We start from the raw sequence: 18,600 nt of genomic DNA, 5'->3' as shown, positions 1-18,600 counted from the left end.
AGGGCCAGGAGTGCAGCCTAGCAGTTAAGCTGCCATCTAAGATGCCCATGTCCCATACTGGGGTGCCTGGGTTGGATTCCAGCTCAGGTACCTGACACAAGTTTCCCATTAATACAGACCCTGGGTAGCAGTGGTGATGGCCCAAGTGGTTGGGACCCTGACACCCATGTGGGAAACCCAAATGGAATTCCAGGTTCCTGGCTTTGGCCCGGCCCAGCCTAGGCTTGAGGGCATTTGGGGAATGAACCAGTGTATGGGAGATTTTCTTGTTCTCTCTCTGCCTCTCAAACAATAAGAATTATTTTTAAAAGATTTATTTTACTTATTTGAAAGGCAGAATTACAGGGAGAAGAGGAAAGAAACAGAGAGAGATCCTCCATCCCACTGATTCACTCCCCAAATAGCTGTGTTCCAGCCAGGAGCCTGGAACTCCATTCAGGCCTCCCACATAGATGCAGGGGTCCAACTGCCTGGCTCATCTTCTGCTGCTTTCCCAGGCACATTAGCAGGGAGCTGGATGGGAAGTTGGGCAGCAGGGACTGGAACTGTGGCTCATGGTGTTGACTTTAAACAGCTGTGCCATAACACCTGACCCTAATCTTTCTTTTTAAAAAAGGGCAGGGGATGGCACTGTGGTGTAGCAGGCTAAGCCTCTACCTGAGGCGCTGGCAACCCATATGAGCGTCGGTTCATGTCCCAGTTGCTTCTCTTCTGATCCAGCTCTCTGCTGTGGCGTGGGAAAGCAGTAGAAGACAGCCCAAGTGCTTGGGCCCCTGCACCTGTATGGGAGATCCAGAGGAAGCTCCTGACTCCTGGCTTCGGATCAGCCCAGCTCCGGCCATTTGTGGAGTGAACCAGCAGATGGAAGACCTTTATCTCTCTCTCTCCCTCCTTCTGTCTGTAACCCTGCCTCTCAGATAAATGGGTAAGTCTTTTTTAAAAAGGGCAGACCAGAGTCCTTGGGCAAGTGCCTGACAGGCCTGGATTGGGGTGGACGTGCACCTGCCCCTGGCGGGACTGCATTTAGGCCTCCCAGGCTGTCTGTTGGGAGCTGTGCAGACACTGGGTGGGGGTAACAGGTCAACAGTTTGGTAGAGAACCTTCCTCAAGGTTCAAGTTTTTTTTTTTTAAGACTGTATTTATTTATTTGAGAGATAGAGTTATAGATAGTGAGAGGGAGAAACAGAGAGAAAGGTCTTCCATCTGCTGGTTCACTCCACAAATGGCCACAAGGGCCAGAGCTGAGCCAATCTGAAGCCAGGAGCCAGGAGCTTCTTCTGGGTCTCCCACGTGGGTACAGGGACCCAAGGACTTGGGCCATCTTCTACTGCTTTCCCAGGCTATAGCAGAAAGCTGGATCGGAAGAGCAGCAGCCAGGACTAGAACCAATGCCCACATAGGATACCGGCGCTGCAAGCGGAGGATTAACCTACTGCACCAGAGCACTGGCCCAAGGTTTGGTCTTTATTGGCTCCAATCAACTCTCCAACCCCCAGGACAGCCTGCTCATGAGTGTACACACACACACACACACTTCTATGAGTCATTTCCCAGCTGCTCCAAAGCGTGGGGAGGCTGATTCGTTCCACCCATGGTCGGGAGGGAGTTTCCTGCCCTCTGCTCAGATCTTTCTAAGGAGCACCTGACGTGACCCCCCAACAAGACCAGGACACCCCGATGCTCTCCTCCCCAGACTGGGGTGCCCACCTCCTCTCCTCCACTCACATTAAGCCCACTGCACAGCCTGCACACGGCACTGCCTCCCTCCCTCTGCCCACTTCTCCTGGTCTCACCCTAGGACAGGTCCCGCCTCTGTCTTCCTCTCTCTGCAGCCTCTAAACCCCGCCCCTCCCAGACCAGGGTCCTCCAAGAGGCCAGCGAGATGACTCTTCCAAGCTGACCGGGGCCTGGAGGGTTCTGGGGCTGACCCAGCTCCCCATCCCCTCCCCCAACACCCAACCATCATAGTGGGCTGGGCTTTGAGCCTTCTGAGCCGGAAACACCTGGAGCTGAGGTCATGGTCACCTCTCTCTGGCTACAACCTGAAGTGCAGGGAGGCCACTGGCCGCACTTCTGCTTGGAGACAACTACGGCCCGAGAACCTTGCTGCACCAGCGGGCCTGCTTCCTCGCCAGCTCCTCTTTGGAGAGCCTCTTCCAAAGGCCGACCAAGAACTTGCAAGTCCCCAGAAGGGTGAGAGTCAAGGGCAGCGGGGCGAGCTGGGGCCTCTGCTGTGCTTCTCAGCAACCCTGCAAAGAGCAGGCCCTCAGGGCAGGGCCTTTGCAGTTCCCTTTATACAAGGACCCTCGCCCTAGGGAGAAAAAAGTGTGTGTACCAGCCCCCTCCCCAGCCCTGGAGGGAGCTCACGCTCCTCCTCCTCCCCTTATCCCCGCCACGGGCCGTTTAATTCAGGGCCACAGCCTGGGCATGGCAGAGCTGACCATGTACCCAGCACTGTTCCGGCCAGCTCCTTGTCCATGAGCTCATTCAACAAACTCGACTCTGTCGCCATCCGCCCGTAGGACAGATGAAGAAACTGAGGCACGGAGGAGGGAAGGCGCTCACCAGATGCAGTTTATGCAGCCAGCATGGCTTGGAGGGCTTGGCCTCAGGGCTCCAGAAAGAGACCCTGGCCCCTAACCAGGAGGCTAGATGGCCACCCCAGGAACAAACCAGACTGGGTCCTCCTAGGCCCTGTGGGGTGAGTGGCGACGCCCGGTTTTACAAACCAGTTCAAAAGCAGAGTGGGGGCTGGTGACTTCTTGGGGTTTCACCCTCTCCTCCTATGCCAGGGCTGCTGGCAGAGGGCTCCATGGGGGCCCCTGGTAGCTCCCCAGCCACCCACACTGCTCTTCAGAGCTTGAGCCCCTCACTCCTCCTGCGGCCCCATCCCCCCAACAAGGGCTGTTGACTGAAAACTCAGGGAACAAAAATAGCTGCTGCTGATGAGGCAGAATGGGGGCCAGTGCACACGGAGGGCCGGGCAGGGCGGTGGAGGTAGAGGTGGGGCAGGAGGCAGCCTGGGACCCCCTGCCCCAGGCGCACCTTCTCACGGAGTCACAGGGAGACCTGGCTTCTCCCTGCCACCGCGGAGTGGATGTGGGGGTCCCTGCAGGAGTCACCAGAAAGACCCTGCACCTGCTCGGCCCAGGGCTGCCTCTGCAACCTGCCGCCCACCCAGCCCTGCACCAGTCAGCTTCCTCCTTGGGGAAGGGCGGGCAGCCTCAGTCACTCGCTGGCCGTGCGTCCCGGGTAAGTGACAGGATCCCTGGACCTGAGTCTCCTGAGAGAGGAGCCCCCGCCCCCGCTCATGCTGCCCACGCTTCTCCTCTCCCTGGTGGTCAGAGTTGCCCCTGGAGGCAGGGCCCTTCTCAGAAGCCCCCCGATACCTAACTTGGGGTTTTGTCTCTCGGTATGAAAGTCAGGGGGCTTCCCTGGGCCGCGGCACGGAGCGGAGTCTGGGTCGGGGGCTCCGGCAAGGAATGCCCACACAGCCATCCCTGGCGCTCAGGGAGGTGACCCCTGGGGCTTAAGTCCCCACCCTATGCAGGTTTCCAACCAGAAATGACAAACAGGGCCAGGCTGGGTCAGTGGCCACCTAGGAAGGACCCTCTGTGACTCTCCCAACTCGCCTAAAATCCCAGGCAAGGGGAGAAGATGGTGGGGGTTGGGGCTGCTATGGAGGCCCAGAGGCAGGGGCTGCCCCCCCATGTGGCCTGGGGGCTCTTCAAGCCCTCGTGCTCAGCTCACCTTTGCCCCAGTGCCCTGCGGGATGCAGTGCCCCAGGCCCCCAGGCACCCCAGCTGCTATCTCGTCTCACACAGGTGATGAGGTTCTGAATACGGTGAGCACAGCTGTCTGCTGTCACATAATGAAGTTGGGGGCCACAGGCAGGGGACTTGGGGATGTCCCCAGAGGAACCCAGAGGGCCCTGGGAGAACCAGGTCTCCCCCTCCCACCTCCAGCCTGTACACCCGACTCCACTCTCTGCCACCATGGGGGGCTCCTTGGGCCTAACTCAGCCCCTGGCGCGGCCACAACCTTGGTCATGGAGGAGTGACAACAACCTTGCCCCTGACCTCACTGTCCTCTCTGGAGTTCAGCCCCTTCCCTCCCCAGTCTGGTCACGCTGGGGCCGCGAAGGCCCCTTGTCTGCTGAGGGAGATCTGTTACTAGGCCGCCTCCACTGCAGGTGCCACGGGTGGGAGGGGCATGCTGGGGTCCCCACCTGGGGGGCCCCCTCCTTACAGTGGGGCCTCAGGAGCCCTCTGGCATGGCCTCCCCCGCTGCCCTGACCCTGTGCCCCAGCAGCGGGGAGAGGGGGCTGGACTTAGTGGGGAAGGAAGGGGCCCAGTCTCCCATGGGAGCACACAGGAATTCTTCCCCAGCCTGCAGGGCCCCTCCAGCTCTTCAGACCGGGGATTTCCCAGTCCTTTGAACAATGCCGCATGGTGAGCCACCGCTTTCTGCCGCAGAGCCCTACAGCGCCACACACACACCTTCCGCCACTCTGCCCGGGCCTAGCCACCCACACCGCCGGCCCAACCGCCCTCCCAGCTCCCTGTGCCCTGCTGTGCCGGAAGGGGGAGGGGGCTGCGGTCTGCCCCTCCAGTCCCCCAGGGTTCCCTGAGTGCTGTGGCCCCATTTTCCTCCCTTCAAGCTGAGCTTGCTGACTCTGTCCCTGTCCCCTTCCTGGGGGGTGGGGGTGGGCTCTTCTGGCCCCCTCCCCTTCCCAGAGCTCAAGCTTGGGACATCTTCAGCAAAGAGCCAAGCCGGGCCCTAGTGGGCCGGGGGAGGGGAGGGGTGGTGGGCAGAACGGCGGCGGCTGGGCTGTGTCCTCTGCTGGCATCTCACAGACTCCTGTTTCAGCCGAGCAAAGGAGCCGCCGCCACCCCCACCCGCCTCCCGCCACTCTCCGCCCGCACCCCTGCCTCTGAGCTGAGCAGGCCCGGCTCAGTCACTGAGACCCGTGCTGGCTCCTCACTCTCCTCTCAGAGCCAGCACAGCCCGGTCCCCGTCCCTCGGCTCACCCTGTCTGGAGAGGAGCCTTAGCCACGGAGCTGTTTGTGACCAGGGACAGGACCCTTGCTGAGGGCAGAGACGGCCAGACAGACAGCGGGGGGTGGGGTGGGGGCAGAGAAAACAGAGGACGGACAGGGAGAGGCAAGTTTGGGGCAGAGAGAGGGCTCAAGGCACAAGGAGATTTGGCAAGGGCGGCTGGGCTGAGCGGGGCCCCGGGCGCAGGCGGTGGAGCCTGGTGTGGGCAGGAGGTGCCCAGAACCAAGTGGCGACTTCCTCAGAGCCAGGCTGGGGTTGGGGCCAGCACGGCCCGGGCGTGGGGAGGGGCTGCCTTTGAGGGGCCCGGCCCAGGCGGGCTGGAGGGGCACAGTACTCACTGGCGGATGGGAGCAGAGCAGAGGCTGACAAGTCCGCAGAGCCGTGCCCACCTCGGGCCGGGCTGGAGCTCTGGGGGACTTGGCTGGGGGGCCGGGCCGGCGGGGACAGCTGCTGCCGCTGATGTCACAGGGTCATGAGTGAAACCTGAGGACTGGGCCAATCTTCAGGTGGGAGCCTTGGCCGCACTTCTCTCTCTCGGGGGTGCGCTGGGCGCAGCCGGGGACAGCTCGGACTCCGGGCCCGCAGAGGGCCCAGCAGCGACACAGACTGTGACACACTCGCTCATTCACACACGTGTGCACACATGCTCTGGGGCACACGCATCAGCCCCCACACGCGGTTCCTTTCCCAAGCTCACACAGGCTTGTTCCCACACCCAAATCCTTTCACACCATGCCCTGAAACACTCCTAAGGCACACGCGGGCTCACGCTCACTCGGTCCACACACGAATGCTGCAATCTTGCACACTTGGCCACCCGTGTGAGCCCCACACACATTCCCACTGCTATCAACCCACTCCCATGCCCCATCACCCACAGCAGGCTCGTGTGTATGTGTGTGTGTGTGTGTTTATACACACCTACACATGGACACCTCCAACAATTAGTGGAAAAATGAAATTAAACGTTTATTTGGGTGCAAAAATAATTTTGAAGTCCAGGCACAGACTTTTCATTATATGCAATCTTCATGAGTTTTTGAAGACCCCTAGGCGCATACGCACATCCATGTCCAGAGGAACACACGTGCCACGTGTTAAGACACAAGACGTGTTGCATGTACACTGTGTGTACACCGCAGTCTTGTGTTCTTGTATTTTGACACATGTGACTTATATCCATGCAGCGGTCTGGGCCCACGTACACACCCCTGTTCACGTGAACACAAGCTGCTGATAGGAACCACTAGCTTTGTCTCAAGGCCGTGCCTGGCTGTTCACCCACACCCACGCTGGCACGTCTCACACACCCAACACACGTGAGCTGGCACTCGCACGTCCAGCTGTTTCGCTTGGCTACACAGCAGTCTCAGGGGCATCTGTCTACACTCCACCCCACCACTGGCTCTACAACTGTTCCTGAGAGCTTAGGGAAGGGCTGTCATAGGGGAGGGGGGAGGTTGCCTCAGCCCCCTTCCCTCCCCCACCATCCACCCTTGGGCTGTGGTGACCCCTAGTGGAGCCATCTTGACATGCCCCAAAGAATCTGTGTGAATGGGAGTCCCCTGCGTCTGGCACTGCCCCCCATTCTTCTCAAACACTCAGCCTTGGCCATCTGAGGCCCACCCCTGCCAATTCCTTTTCTGGCTGCTGCCTTGTGTCCCCCAGGGAGCCGAGCTTGGGCGCAGTGGACTTTGAGAGGGGCCCAAGGAGGCCTGGGGAGCAGGTGCCCCCAGGCCCAGGGAGGGGCGCTGTCCCCTGTAGACACCGCCTTGTCACCAGCGAGCCCCTCCTTGGGGGCCAGGCCTGGCTGGGTCTGAGCAGTGCCTGTCTGGCCTGGAACTTCCTACATCTTCGATGCTGCCCAGGCCACGCCCACCGGCACAGAGGCCCCTCACAGCCTCGGAGGTGTGCTTTCTAGGCACTGGCACAGATAGTGAGAGATCGACAGGAACACACAAAGCTCCCCTCTGCCGGTTCTCTCCCCGGATGCCCACAGTGGCTGGCGGGGGTGGGGGCAAAGCTGCAGGCCAGAAGCCAGGAGCTGGGAACTCACTCCAGGTCTCCCAGGTGGGTGGCAGGGGCTCAGCTGCTGGAGCCATCACCGCTGCCTCCCAGGGTCTGCATTAGTGGGAAGCTGGAGTCAGGAACGGGGCCCTCTGATGTGGTACACGGGTGTCTTGGTCGGCAAAGACGCCTGCCCCAAAGGTGAGTTTTCTGAACCTGGCTATGAGTGTTGTCTACAATGGGGACCCCCGTCTTCCTCCAGCTTTGCTTCCTGGCCTTTCCCTCCAAGGGTCACCACGAATGTGACTTATAGCCAAGCATCTGCCCAGCCCCGCCTCTTCTTGGCAGGGGCCTGCTTCCTCCAGCATCGAGAGGAAAAGCAAACATTTCCTCTCTCAGCCTTCCCAAGCTGTCTCCCAAGTCTGCTTCTTGGGGTCCCTCTCACACAACCGGCCCTGCGTGGCTCCAGGTCGCGTTGCTGCTGGTCAGCATCCCCTTGACTTCTTACTGCTCCCTTCCTTTCTGCCAGCACTGGAGGGGGGTGGGAGCCACTGTCATTTCTATCTGTATTTAAAAAAATAAAACAGGGCCTGTGCCATGGCTCACTTGGTTAATCCTCTGCCTGCAGTGCTGGCTCCCATATGGGCACCGGATTCTGTCCTGGTTGCTCCTCTTCCAGGCCAGCTCTCTGCTGTGGCCCGGGAGTGCAGTGGAGGATGGCCCAACTGCTTGGGCCCTGCACCCCATGGGAGACCAGGAGGAGGCACCTGGCTCCTGGCTTCAGATCAGCACAGCACGCTGGCCGTAGCAGCCACTTGGGGGGTGAACCAATGGGAGGAAGACCTTTCTCTCTGTCTCTCTCACTGTCTAACTCTGCCTGTTTAATAAAAATAAAATAAAATAAAATAAAAAATAAAACAACTTATTTATTTGAAAGGTAGAGTTACAGAGAGATAGGGGGCGGGGAGAGATCTGCTACCTGCTGGTTCACGCCTTAAATGGCTACAAAGACTCCATCCTGGTCTCTCATGTGAGTGGCAGGAGCCCAGGTAGTTAGGTCATCCTCCACTGCCCTCTCAGGTACACCAGCAGGAAGCTGGATTGGAAGCGGAGCAGCCTGGACTTGAATCAGAACTCCAACAGGGGATATTGGCAATGCAACCATAGCTTAACCCACTGCACCACAATGCTGGCCCCTTCATTCCCATTTTTTAAAAAAGATTTATTTATTATTTATTTGAAAAGCTGGGTGGGGGGAGTGGGGAAGAGACAGATCTTCCATCTACCAGTTCATTCCCCAAATGGCCGCAACAGCCAGGGCTGGGCCAGGCCAAAGCTAGGAGCCAGGAGCTTCCTCCAGGTCTCCCACATGGGTGCAGGGGCCCTAGCACTTGGGCTTTTCTCCACTGCTTTCCCAGGCGCATTAGCAGAGAGTTGGGTCAGAAGTAGAGCAGCCGGGACCTGAAGTGGCGCCCATAGGGGATGTGGGCACTGCAGGTCATAGCTTTAACCCATTATGCCACAGTGCTGGCCCGTTCATATCCATTTTTAAAATTTATTTCTTTGAAAGGCAGACAGACAGGGAGAAGGAGAGAGGGAGAGAGGGGGAAAGGGACCTTCCAACTGCTGGTTCACTCTTCAAATGCCCAGAACAGCCAGGGTAGGTCAGGCTGAAGCCCGGAGCCAGGGGACTCCCTCCAGGTTTCCCACGTGGGTGGCAGGGAACCAAGTACTTGAACGTCCCCTGCTGCCTCCCAGGGTGTGCACTGGCAGAAAGGTGGATGAGGGCGGAGCCAGGACTCAAACCTGGGCACTAAGATATGGGATGTGGGGGTCCTAGACAGTATCTTAACTGCTGTGCCCGATGCCTGCCCTTGTCACTCCCATTTATGCCTCTGGACCTTTGGTCTCTGCCTCATCACTGCCCAAAGCTCTGTTGAGTAACACCCTTTCTGATGGGAATGACCACATATGAAGGGGCACGACTGCTTCGTTCAGTTGTATGGGCTGCGCACTGCACAATTCTGGACACCAATCCCATTTGAAGTCTTTACAGATTAGTATATTTCAGATGAAGATTTTCTGGAAGATGGTAGTGAAAGGTTTAGGGGAAGAGGCTAATTTTTTTCTAATTCCCACAAAGTGTCATTAGGATTAGGGATTGTGTTGACAGGAAAACAAAAGCTGCGTGTTCAATGACTTTTCCCACGGCCTAAGGGGAATGAATGTGTCCTTCCTCTGGGAGCTGCTCCTCCCCTACTCCAAATCTACGATTGTGTGGTGCTGCGTGACGACAGGACAGCCACCACACCCCTGCCACACAGATGGCTGTGTCACTCACATCTGGCCCATCCACTTGGCCACCACAGTGGTTTGTCCAAAATATGGGCAGATGACCAAGGCTGGGCCAGGAAGGCAAAAGGACAGATCACCTCTCCCGCTTTGGAGTCCCTGGAGTAACTGGTAAGTGTGAGGCTGGCTCTGCTGTGGCTCCCACCTGAGGGTAGGAGAGGGGAACCCGACACAGGGGACAGAGGGAGGGAGGGAGGGTGGGAGGCTGCATCACCATCTCCGTCCTATTCCAGAGCCAACAGGTCTCCCTCTCCCTTTCTGTCACCCATGGGCAAACTCCGTGAACTAGAACCACCTCTCAGAAACCCGCCCCCTGCCCAACAGGTCAGTCCTCCAGTGCCCATAATCCCCCATCCCTCACCCCACCGGAGGCTGTGGGAAGTTCCTGGGAGCTTCAGCAGGATGCTGGCCATGGCTGGTGGCATTCCAGTTCCAGGGGTCTGGGAGAGGAGGCCTCCTGGGCACCATCCCATAATGTAACATCAGTAGGGTGGGACCCAGGTCCCCAGCCCAGGGTGCTGGGGTCTGCATGTGGTCTGAGAGTCCCCCAAGGGCTTCTGTGTTGAAATTCAATCTCCACTGGGGGTATGGACAACACTGAAAATCTGACTGCATTGTCCATAGGTGGGGCTTTGAGAGGTGACCAGGACTAGATAAAGTGGCTTTATGAGGCAGGGGGAGAGGCCAGAGGAGACACTCACGTGCACTCCCCGTCTCTTGCCTGGTGATGCCCTGTTCCACCCCGGGACTCTGCCAGCAGCAAGGCCTTCCCCAGATCCAGGCTCTTGACCTTGGACCAGAAGCAGGAGCCAAACTAAACCTCTTTCCTTTGTAACATGCCGAACCTCAGGCATTTTGTTATAGTATCAGAAAGTGGACGAATACACAGAGCGATCTCCCAGCGTGCTCTGTACGTTCCCGAAGTACGCATGCGTCTCACGAGCATCCGCACAGCTTGAAGTCAGAGCCTGCAGTGAGAAACACGGAGCTCCTTCCCCGCTGTATTCTCAAGGCTCTTTCCCTCCCACGTGCCAAGCCGTCCCCCGATTCTGCCGAACAGTGTGTAGTCCCCTTCCTCCAACCTTCATACTCCAGTCCCTTCCAACGTGTGCCTCTTTAGGAACTGCGTCCCAGGAAAGGGCCTGCTGCTGAGCTGTCACGCTCTCAATGGTCCTTCTTCACTGCCCTGAATGTCCATTCGCATCTCAGCGAGGACCTGATCCTCTCCTGCCGCAGCCGAGGAGAGAGGAGCCCAGCCTTCGACTCTCTGAGTGCACTGCCTTCCCTTACTCAACAACCCCTATTATTGGACATTGAGTAATGTTCAGTTTTTAACTCTTAAAAATAACACATGTGATGAACACATTTGAGTATAAATCTTTTTCCCTGTTTAGCTTATTCCCAGAAATAGAATCACCATGGCAACAGGGAGGACAAGTTATCTTGGGACACTAAATTTTGGTACAAATTGTCCCAGGATACGATAAAAAAAATCAAAAAAACAATGTCCAAAGATGTAAACAAGCGTCTCCATTGAGGGGAAAAATGAAAGTGCAACAGGTGTAGCGTTCAGGGTCTCAGGAAACAGCAGCAGGCAGGGCCAGGAGCCGGGAAGCAGCTCCCGACGGCAGGCCTGATGCGAAATCTTCTATAAACAAAATGGCTCAGGCAGATACGTGCATGGTTTTCCTTTCTTCAAATGGCCAATGCTTCAGTTTCCTGTGACAAGGAACACTAATCGACTACCTGAAGCCAAAGTTTTTTAACCTCAGCCTTGTTTTTGAAAATGTGAGAGTTCATGGAAAACTGAAATTAAAAGATAAGTTTATTTGGGTGCAGAAATAGTTGGGGATTCATGTGTATATATAAAGGGTATTAAAAATTTCATGCAAAATGTGCATTATCAAAAAACTGTGCATGGATGTACACCAAAATAAACTTACTTTTCCATTCCATTTTCCATCAACTTTTTTTTTTTTTTTAAAGAGAGAAGGAGATCTTCCATCTGTAGGTTCACCCCTCAAATGCTTGTAACAGCTGGGACTGGAGCAGGCTGAAGCCAGGAGCCAGGGACTGCACACAGGTCTCCCATGTGGGTGGCAGGGACCCAATACTTGGGCTGTACTGCTGCCTCTCAGGCGCACCAGCAGGCAGCTGGATCTGAAGTGCAGAGGAGGGGCCTCCAAGCAGGCAATCCCACTGTGAAGCGTGTGGATCCAAGCCCAGGCTTAACCTGCTGAGCCACCACGCCCACCCCTCCATGCCCTTGTAGCAGTACCTCATACACATACACACATCCATACATACGCTTTTAAGTAAAAAAGCAAAAAATGAGATCTTAGTGTGCTTCCTGCTCAACTCCCTGCGATATCATTCCACATCGGTGAGACATTCCATACCAAGTCGGCAATGGCTGAACAGTACTCCACTGGAAGAATACAGACCCACCAGTAACAAAGATGTGGGAAACAAGTGGATCTTCCTACCCAGGGCGGTGAACTTCACCCTTATTTCTCTCTTGCTTGAAACCCTCCCGCGGCGCTTCACGGGCCACACAGCACCGCCCTCATATCATGACTTAGCGTCCAGGTCTGGCCCGTGTCAGCTCCTCTCCCACAGCCAGGCAGGTGCACGCGCTGGATCATCTCAGGTCCTGTCTGTTCCTGCGCCTGTGACCTGAACTCAGCCGTGTCCCTACTGTCCACTCCATCCTCCGTCTCAAGTTGCTTGGCTCACTCCAAGGGCCACCTTCCTAGGAACGCCGCCCCTCAGCGCTGGGGTCCTCTCTCTCTCTCTCTTTTTTCTGACAGGTGGAGTTAGACAGTGAGAGAGAGAGAGAGAGAAAGGTCTTCCTTCTATTGGTTCACCCCCCAAATGGCTGCTATAGCCAGTGCACGGCAGCCAACGCGCTGCACCGATCTGAAGGCAGGAGCCAGGTGCTTCTCCTGGTCTCCCATGTGGGTGCAGGGCCCAAGCACTTGGGCCATCCTCCACTGCACTCCCGGGCCACAGCAGAGAGCTGGACTGGAAGAGGGGCAACCGGGACAGAATCCGGTGCCCCGACCGGGACAGAAACCGGAGTGCCGGCGCCGCAGGCAGAGGATTAGCCTAGTGAGCCACAGCGCCAGCCATGTCCTCTCGTTTTCATCAGTGCTTATTACAAGTCTCACCCATCAGGGACTTGGCCTGACTAGCATTTTTGTGCTCCAGTTGTTTTCACTTTCCCACAATGCTGGACCCAGGGAGGATCCCTCTGTGTCCCCATGGATGAGCGGGGCAGCTTCCACGCGGGCTCTTCCCTGGCAGAGGTTTGTTGGGGGCGCTGGGTGGGGAAGCACAATGCACACTAGTTGGTCTCCTTCCTCTTGCTATCTGGACTGAGGGTGCACCCAGAGAGACACACTTCTCTGTGCCACTCACCGCGGGCCTGCCTGCGACACAGGCCCGCATCTCAGCTTGCCCACGCTGTCCAAGGCTAAGCCCCGGCGCCCGGGGACGGCTCATGCCCGCCACAGGCCCTGCCCTGCAGCCAGGGTGGAAGGAGCCCTGAGGAGCTAGGAGAGGGCTTTCTGGTCCAGGATGCCAGGAAGCGGAGTTGACCAGAGAGGGGGTGGGGGCGGGCGACTCGGGGTGCTAATCCCAGCTTCCTGTCCGGATTCTCCCTGCCTGCTGCTCAGGGCCTATCTTAGGACTGCCACAGCTGCGGAAACGGATCTCCCGCTCACCTGTTCCTAAGCAATGCCGAGCTGGCGAGCTTCCGCCCAGAAGAATGCCGGCTTCGGGAACTTTCCAGTCCGAGGGCCGGCGCTGAGGGTGCTGCGGCTGAACCCCCAGCCTCCGGCCTCGGAGCAGCAGTGACCGCGGCCGGGAACCAGGGAGCCCAGGGCCGCAGTGGGGCACGAGGAGCCGCCGAGCTCCTGGCCCCAGACTCCTGGGGAGATGGGCTGGTGTTTCCTCCCTCGGTCTCCCCAGAAACCACTCTGCCCGTGGACGCCTCTCGGCAAGGAGCGGGTCCCGGGCCCCCCTCACCTACACATTCTCCACTCGCGCTGAGCCCACGGGCTGAGGTCAGGCTCCACGACTCAGAAACCAAACCTCTCTAGCCAATCGGTCATTCACTCAGCAAACGCGGGCCCCGCTGGGGACGAGCAGGGGCCACAGGTGCAGGCAGGTGTGCGCCAGATGCCCGGGGAGCCCCGCCCCATGGGTAGAGACGGACATTGGGGACCCGGCGGCCCGGGAGGAGAGGAGGGTTGGAGTACGACCTGGACCCATGCCTGGGGCACCAGGGGCCAGGACAGGCACCGCGCCTGCGTGGCAGGAGCACTAGGCGTCGCCAGTGTAGCCGGGGTAACCCGACCCAGCACTGCGGGCCATGGCCTCCGGGGCCGGCGGGAGCTGGGGTCGCACCACGGCACCGGGTGCTGCCCCGACGGTGAGGGCTGCGCTGGGCGGGACGGCAGAGTTGGGGGCGGCCTGTGCAGGGGCTGCACCCTGGGAGAAATGGTGGGGAGGGGGTGAGGAGAGACCCTAGACAGAGGAAAAGACCTGGGGCGGGAAAGGCAGAGCCGGGCGCCTGCGGGGTTGGGGCACCTTGCGCCGGCGGGGTGGGGGGTTGGAGGTGGCGGTCCACCCGACCCCTTCGCCGCCGGCTGAGTCCCCCCCGCCCGCCCCAGCCCTGGGTGACCGTCGTGCAGCCCCCGCCGTGGGCCGCCCCGCCGCAGCCGCCGCAGCCGGGCCGCGTGAAGGAAGGTGAGACTCCGGTCACTCCCCCGCCCTCCTTGGCCCGCACATTCTCTCGCAGTCCTCGCGCACGGCTGGTGGGGTCGCGCAGGGTGGCGGGGAGGGGAGACCGCGCGCAGACCCGGTGTCTCGCTGAATCCCGCCCAGGGCTGCTGGAGCTGCTGCTGTTGCAGAACGCGCAGGTGCACCAGCTGCTGCTCTGCCGCCTGGCCGAGGGGGCGCTGGACTCCGCGCCCGCCTCACCCGGCCCGCAGGTGCGTGGCGGTGTGGCCAGCGAGGCCGCCCACCTGGGGCCCCGGTAGTGAGATGCATGGGGGTCATCCCTGGAGGAAAAGGAGCAGGAAGCCAGCCCACACCTTGCTGCCTGGGCCTGCTGTGTGCCAGGCCCGGTGGCGGTCTCCAGGGGCCCAGGAGAGGGCGCCCTTGCCCCCAAATCCAGACCACCGGGGATTGGATTTCAAGGAGGTTCCCTGCAGGGCACCCCAGCTGGACTTGAGGCCCTGGGAGCGCAGGCACATTGGACCTGGGTCCCGCACCAGCAGGTCGTAGGTGCCAGGGCTGTGCCTGACGCTTACTGAGGTGTTCGCTGGGCAAGTGATGGATACAGGACTGGCTGAACAGAGAGGCACGGGGCTGTGACTGGCATGAGTGGCACAAAATGCAAATGCACAGCTGGCTGTGGGCTGAGGTCAGGTGCTGTGCAGGGGAACGGGTGGTCTTGGAGCCTGCCTGGACAGCCAGGGAGGATGCTGACCCTTGGAGGAGCTGAGGCATGTGTCCACCATCCTGGCGGAGGGGTGAGGGAGATTCTAAGGCTGAGCCAACCCTGGGTGTCCTGAGAGACTGGAAGAAAGGAGGCTTGGGGGACAGAAGAGACAGGGGTTCAAGGTGGTGCTGCTGGGGCCCCTCACACCCTCAGGGGCCCTTGGGATGAGCAGCCCACCTCACTGATGGGGCCTAGGTGGTCCAGGGCCGGGTGAGGCCAAGGGCAGCTGGGTGGACTCCCAGCCCCAGTGCTGCAGTCACCTCTGGTCCCCCCCCCCCCCCCCCCGGCCCTGCTCTGCCACTGACTGGCTGGGTGGCCTCAGGCAAGTCGCTCCACCCTGACCCTGTGTTCCTGTCTGCAAGAGGGAGCAAATGTCTCCTGGCGCCTTTCACGCTGCTGTGGATGCACAGGTCCATCTGGAGAAAGTAGTTTAGGGAGCAGGACAGAGCGGTGGGAGGAGCCTGAGCCCGTCTGTCTCCCCTCCCTGGTGTGCACACTCCCCAGGGCTTCCCAGAGGCTCAGCAGGGAGAGCTGGAGGAGGAGGAGCTGGGCGCCCAGGACCAAAGGCCTCTGGTGTTCCACCACCACTACCTGCCCTGCCCACTGCCCTCTCTGGGCCCCCTGCCAGCCTGGCCAGCCCCTCTCCTGCCCCCTCCGCCACATCAGCACCACTGGCAGGATGCACCCAGGATTCAGCACCGTCCTCCTGCCTCCAGGAAGAGGGAGGGGTAAGTGAGGCTGCGTGGAAGGGGTCTGGGTGTGGCCAGGTTCCCACTCTGGGGCTGGAGGGGGAAACCCCAGAGGCCAGCCCTGGGCCTTTGATGGGGGTCTTTCTTTTCTGCCATCTCAGGAGAGCCGTGCCTCCACCCCCGCCCCCCAGTGCCACAGGGACTGTGGGCGCAGATGTACCTCCAGCTTCAGGTGGGAAGCAGGCCACAAATCCGGGGCCTGTGGGTAGTCGGGGCAGGAGGGCCATGTATCCTGGGGTGGGGTAGGGGGCCTCCTGCCATTGCTGCTGCGGGCAATGGGCCTGCCCCTCCCCTTTTCCTCCTCGGGGTCCAGTGAGGCGAGAGGGAGTCACAATTCGCGCGCTGTCTCCCCAGACTACTACGATGCTGAGAGCCTACTCTGAGGAGCGAGACACCCAGGGCCTCGCCTGTGTCGTCCTGCTGCCCCTTGTCGCCTGCTGACTGCACCCATGGCTGGCCGCCCTCCCTACCTCTCCGCCCCTGCCAGGCCTCTGCTCCTGCTGGCTCAGGCCCCCACCCCACTGAGTTCTGCAGGAGCTCCCTAGAGCCCCGTGCAGGGCCTGGAAACCACGGATGCCCAACTCTGCCCACTGCTGCCCGCCTGACCAGGAGAGGCCTGGGCACCAGAGCTTCGGCCCTTCCCCCAGTCCCCAGCCTGGGATGACAGGAGCTCGGGCCGGGATGTCTCCTTTTGGCCCAAGGATGGAGTCAGGGCTGCTTCTGTTACCCTGGGTCTCTGAGGACCCCCACAGGAGACAGATGGGCCCAGGGTGAGGGAAAGGCCGAACTGGGATGAGCCCTGAAGCTGAGCCAGTTCCCTTGGGGCCCCTCAGTGCAGGAAGCAGTCTTGGTTGGCTAAAAGGAGAGTCGGAGCCGGGTCCTTCTCCCACTAGAAGTGGCTGAGGTCTGCAGACCACGTGGGAACACAGTGCCCCCTCTGCCCCACTGGGCTTGGGGTTTCTCCACCCTCCCCAAGTAGGAATTGGCCAGATAGCATGTGTGTCTGCGGCCTGGGCCAGTCTGTCAGGGGCTGCCCTGGGAGCTGGGAGCAGGTGCGGAGGGATGCATCTGGGGACAGCAGTCTGTGCCTGCCTTCCCAGCTGCTGAGTTATCCCAGGAGCAGACATGGAAGACACAGGGTTGAGTCCAGGTGTTTGTATTCAGGTTAGAAAAGGGAGTTTCCCCAAGTCTTTTGCTGCTGGTCACAGTCCTTCCACCTCCCCGAGGATGGCCCCTGAGTTCCAGTGGTGCCACAGCAGGGCCTTGCGCTGCTCATGCAGGCTGTGCCCGGAAGGCCCGGGGCAGCCTTCTCCAAGCAGCTCGCACCCCATAGGTGCCTGTGCGCCTCTGGCGCCAGTGCTGACCAAAGACAAAGCAGAGCAGGACGGATGTCACGAACAAGAAGAGCAGGACCGACACGACCGTGATGATGATGACCATCTGGTTGTCCGGCATGGGCTCTGGGGACGAAGGGCAGTGGTCTTAGGAGAGCTCTGGGCGCAGGAGCCAGGGCCCCAGGAGGGCCCCCCATCATCACCTGGCACCCACTCATTCATCCTGCAGTCGTCTGAGTTGCAGAGATGAGTGACACATGGTGTCTGCTCCCAAAGTGTTAGTTAGGACCAGCCTGACCTGGGTAAGTCTAGGAGAGGCCCCCTACCAGCAGCCCCTGGGACCAGCACGGCGTAGGCCAAGCCCCTCCTTGGACAGAGCTGTATGAGCTCTGTGCTACGTTCCCTGAAGGCCAGGAGTACCACGGCTCTCCAGAGTCACAGGAGAGCAGAGCTCTGGGGACCTTGTCATTGAAGTGCAAGGCCAAGGCCAGAGACAGCAGGTGGACTTGGTCACACAGCTCACTAATGGCCAAGCAACAAGTCGAGCTCTGCCAGCCTCTGGAATGCTCCAGGTTAAGTGTAGGGTCCTGGGTGCTTGTATCCCATGCTGGCTCGGGGGGAGGAGGGGCTCTGGTTTTGTGTTTCCCCGGGAGGCTGAAAGCAAGTGCCCTATATGGAACCCCACTGTCCTGAGGCCCCCTCACCATAGATCTCCAGCATCTGGGGCTCTGAGACCCAGTGAAAGACGCCCCCGCCGCGAGACCGCAAGTCCAGCTGGGCCAGGCAGGAGAAATTGTGCTTCCTGTCCTCCAGGTGAGCTGTGCTGCTGAGTGTGGCCGTGGCCTCCTGGGGCACAGCTGCTCTTCCCTCAAAGGTCTGGTTGTGCAGGGTCTTGTTGCCATGGAGCAGGATGAGGGTGAGGCTCTCCAGGGGCTCCACAGCAGGCACCCTGCACTCAATGGTGAAGGAATTGCCCACGGCCACCCACGTGGGCTGCAGCTTCAGCACAACCTGCTCTGGAGGTTCTGCAGGGGACAAGGGAAGAGGGTCTGGTCAAGATACGGGTGGCTGTCCCAGGGGCCCCACCTGGCCAGGGCTATGCCATTGCCACAGCTTCTGGGCCCCTGGATGGGTGTGCGGAGGAGGGACTGGACTGGGGCCTAGCCTGCTGGAGTAAGAAGAGAGGCAGAAGTAAGCGGTTCAGGTGAAGGACATACTGGGAGGAGGTTTTCCTAGACTAGACAGGAAGGAGGCAGTCAGGTGTCTATAAAAGGCCCAGGAATCGAATGGTCAGCTGGAAAGATGTAAACAATTGGGTCTGTATCCATCCCTTCCAGAAATGAAATACAAATTTCGAAAAGTAAACAGCTGGATAATTAAGTGGAGAGACTTAGAAGGTAGCGCTCATTGGAACGAGGTCAGGAACTGCGAGGTTCCTTGCAGAGGAGGCGGGGGCTGGAGTCAGACCCCCTGGCTCCTGCAGGAGCAGGTTCATGACCACCATGGTTTCCTCACTATTAAGTAGGGCCCCCGAAAGCACACTTTGAACTAGTGCCTCTCACCTCCCGGCCTCCCCAACCCCAGGATCATC

At 59.5% G+C, this 18,600-nt stretch overlaps 3 protein-coding genes across 11 annotated transcripts in view; 1 reads left to right on the top strand and 2 right to left on the bottom strand.

Annotated features, from left to right (window-relative positions):
* The window catches only part of SCN4A (sodium voltage-gated channel alpha subunit 4), a 42,951-nt gene extending 37,413 nt beyond the window's left edge, over positions 1-5,538 (bottom strand). Inside the window, exon 1 of the mRNA XM_089316802.1 lies at positions 5,397-5,538. The gene's annotated coding sequence lies outside the window, so the exon portion shown is untranslated. The remainder of the gene's footprint in view (positions 1-5,396) is intronic.
* A 153-nt stretch (positions 5,539-5,691) lies between these two features.
* LOC100357092 (proline-rich protein 29) overlaps positions 5,692-18,600 on the top strand; it is a 40,984-nt gene continuing 28,075 nt past the window's right edge. The window contains exons 1-6 of one of the 5 annotated variants that reach the window (XM_070060489.2): positions 13,723-13,852; positions 14,094-14,169; positions 14,308-14,414; positions 15,431-15,654; positions 15,777-15,847; positions 16,030-18,391. In XM_070060489.2, coding sequence (XP_069916590.1) covers positions 13,793-13,852; positions 14,094-14,169; positions 14,308-14,414; positions 15,431-15,654; positions 15,777-15,847; positions 16,030-16,058 — 567 coding nt within the window. In that variant the 5' untranslated portion in view covers positions 13,723-13,792 and the 3' untranslated portion in view covers positions 16,059-18,391. Of the gene's footprint in view, positions 13,853-14,093; positions 14,170-14,307; positions 14,415-15,430; positions 15,655-15,776; positions 15,848-16,029; positions 18,392-18,600 lie in introns of those variants that run through there. The other 4 variants (XM_089316805.1, XM_089316807.1, XM_089316808.1 and 1 more) reach the window with 4 other exon arrangements.
* The window catches only part of ICAM2 (intercellular adhesion molecule 2), a 30,225-nt gene continuing 28,440 nt past the window's right edge, over positions 16,816-18,600 (bottom strand). For all 5 annotated transcript variants that reach the window (XM_008271705.4, XM_070060482.1, XM_089316804.1 and 2 more), the window contains 2 exons: positions 17,714-18,034; positions 16,816-17,135 (listed from right to left, as the gene is read on the bottom strand). In XM_008271705.4, coding sequence (XP_008269927.1) covers positions 16,948-17,135; positions 17,714-18,034 — 509 coding nt within the window. In that variant the 3' untranslated portion in view covers positions 16,816-16,947. The remainder of the gene's footprint in view (positions 17,136-17,713; positions 18,035-18,600) is intronic.

This window comes from Oryctolagus cuniculus, chromosome 17 (genome assembly GCF_051225735.1).
Source record: "Oryctolagus cuniculus isolate XC-2025 breed Fujian yellow rabbit chromosome 17, ASM5122573v1, whole genome shotgun sequence".
NCBI classification, from domain to species: domain Eukaryota; kingdom Metazoa; phylum Chordata; class Mammalia; order Lagomorpha; family Leporidae; genus Oryctolagus; species Oryctolagus cuniculus.
Note: the sequence above shows the minus strand (reverse complement) of the source record. Positions and strands in the feature narration are given on the sequence as shown.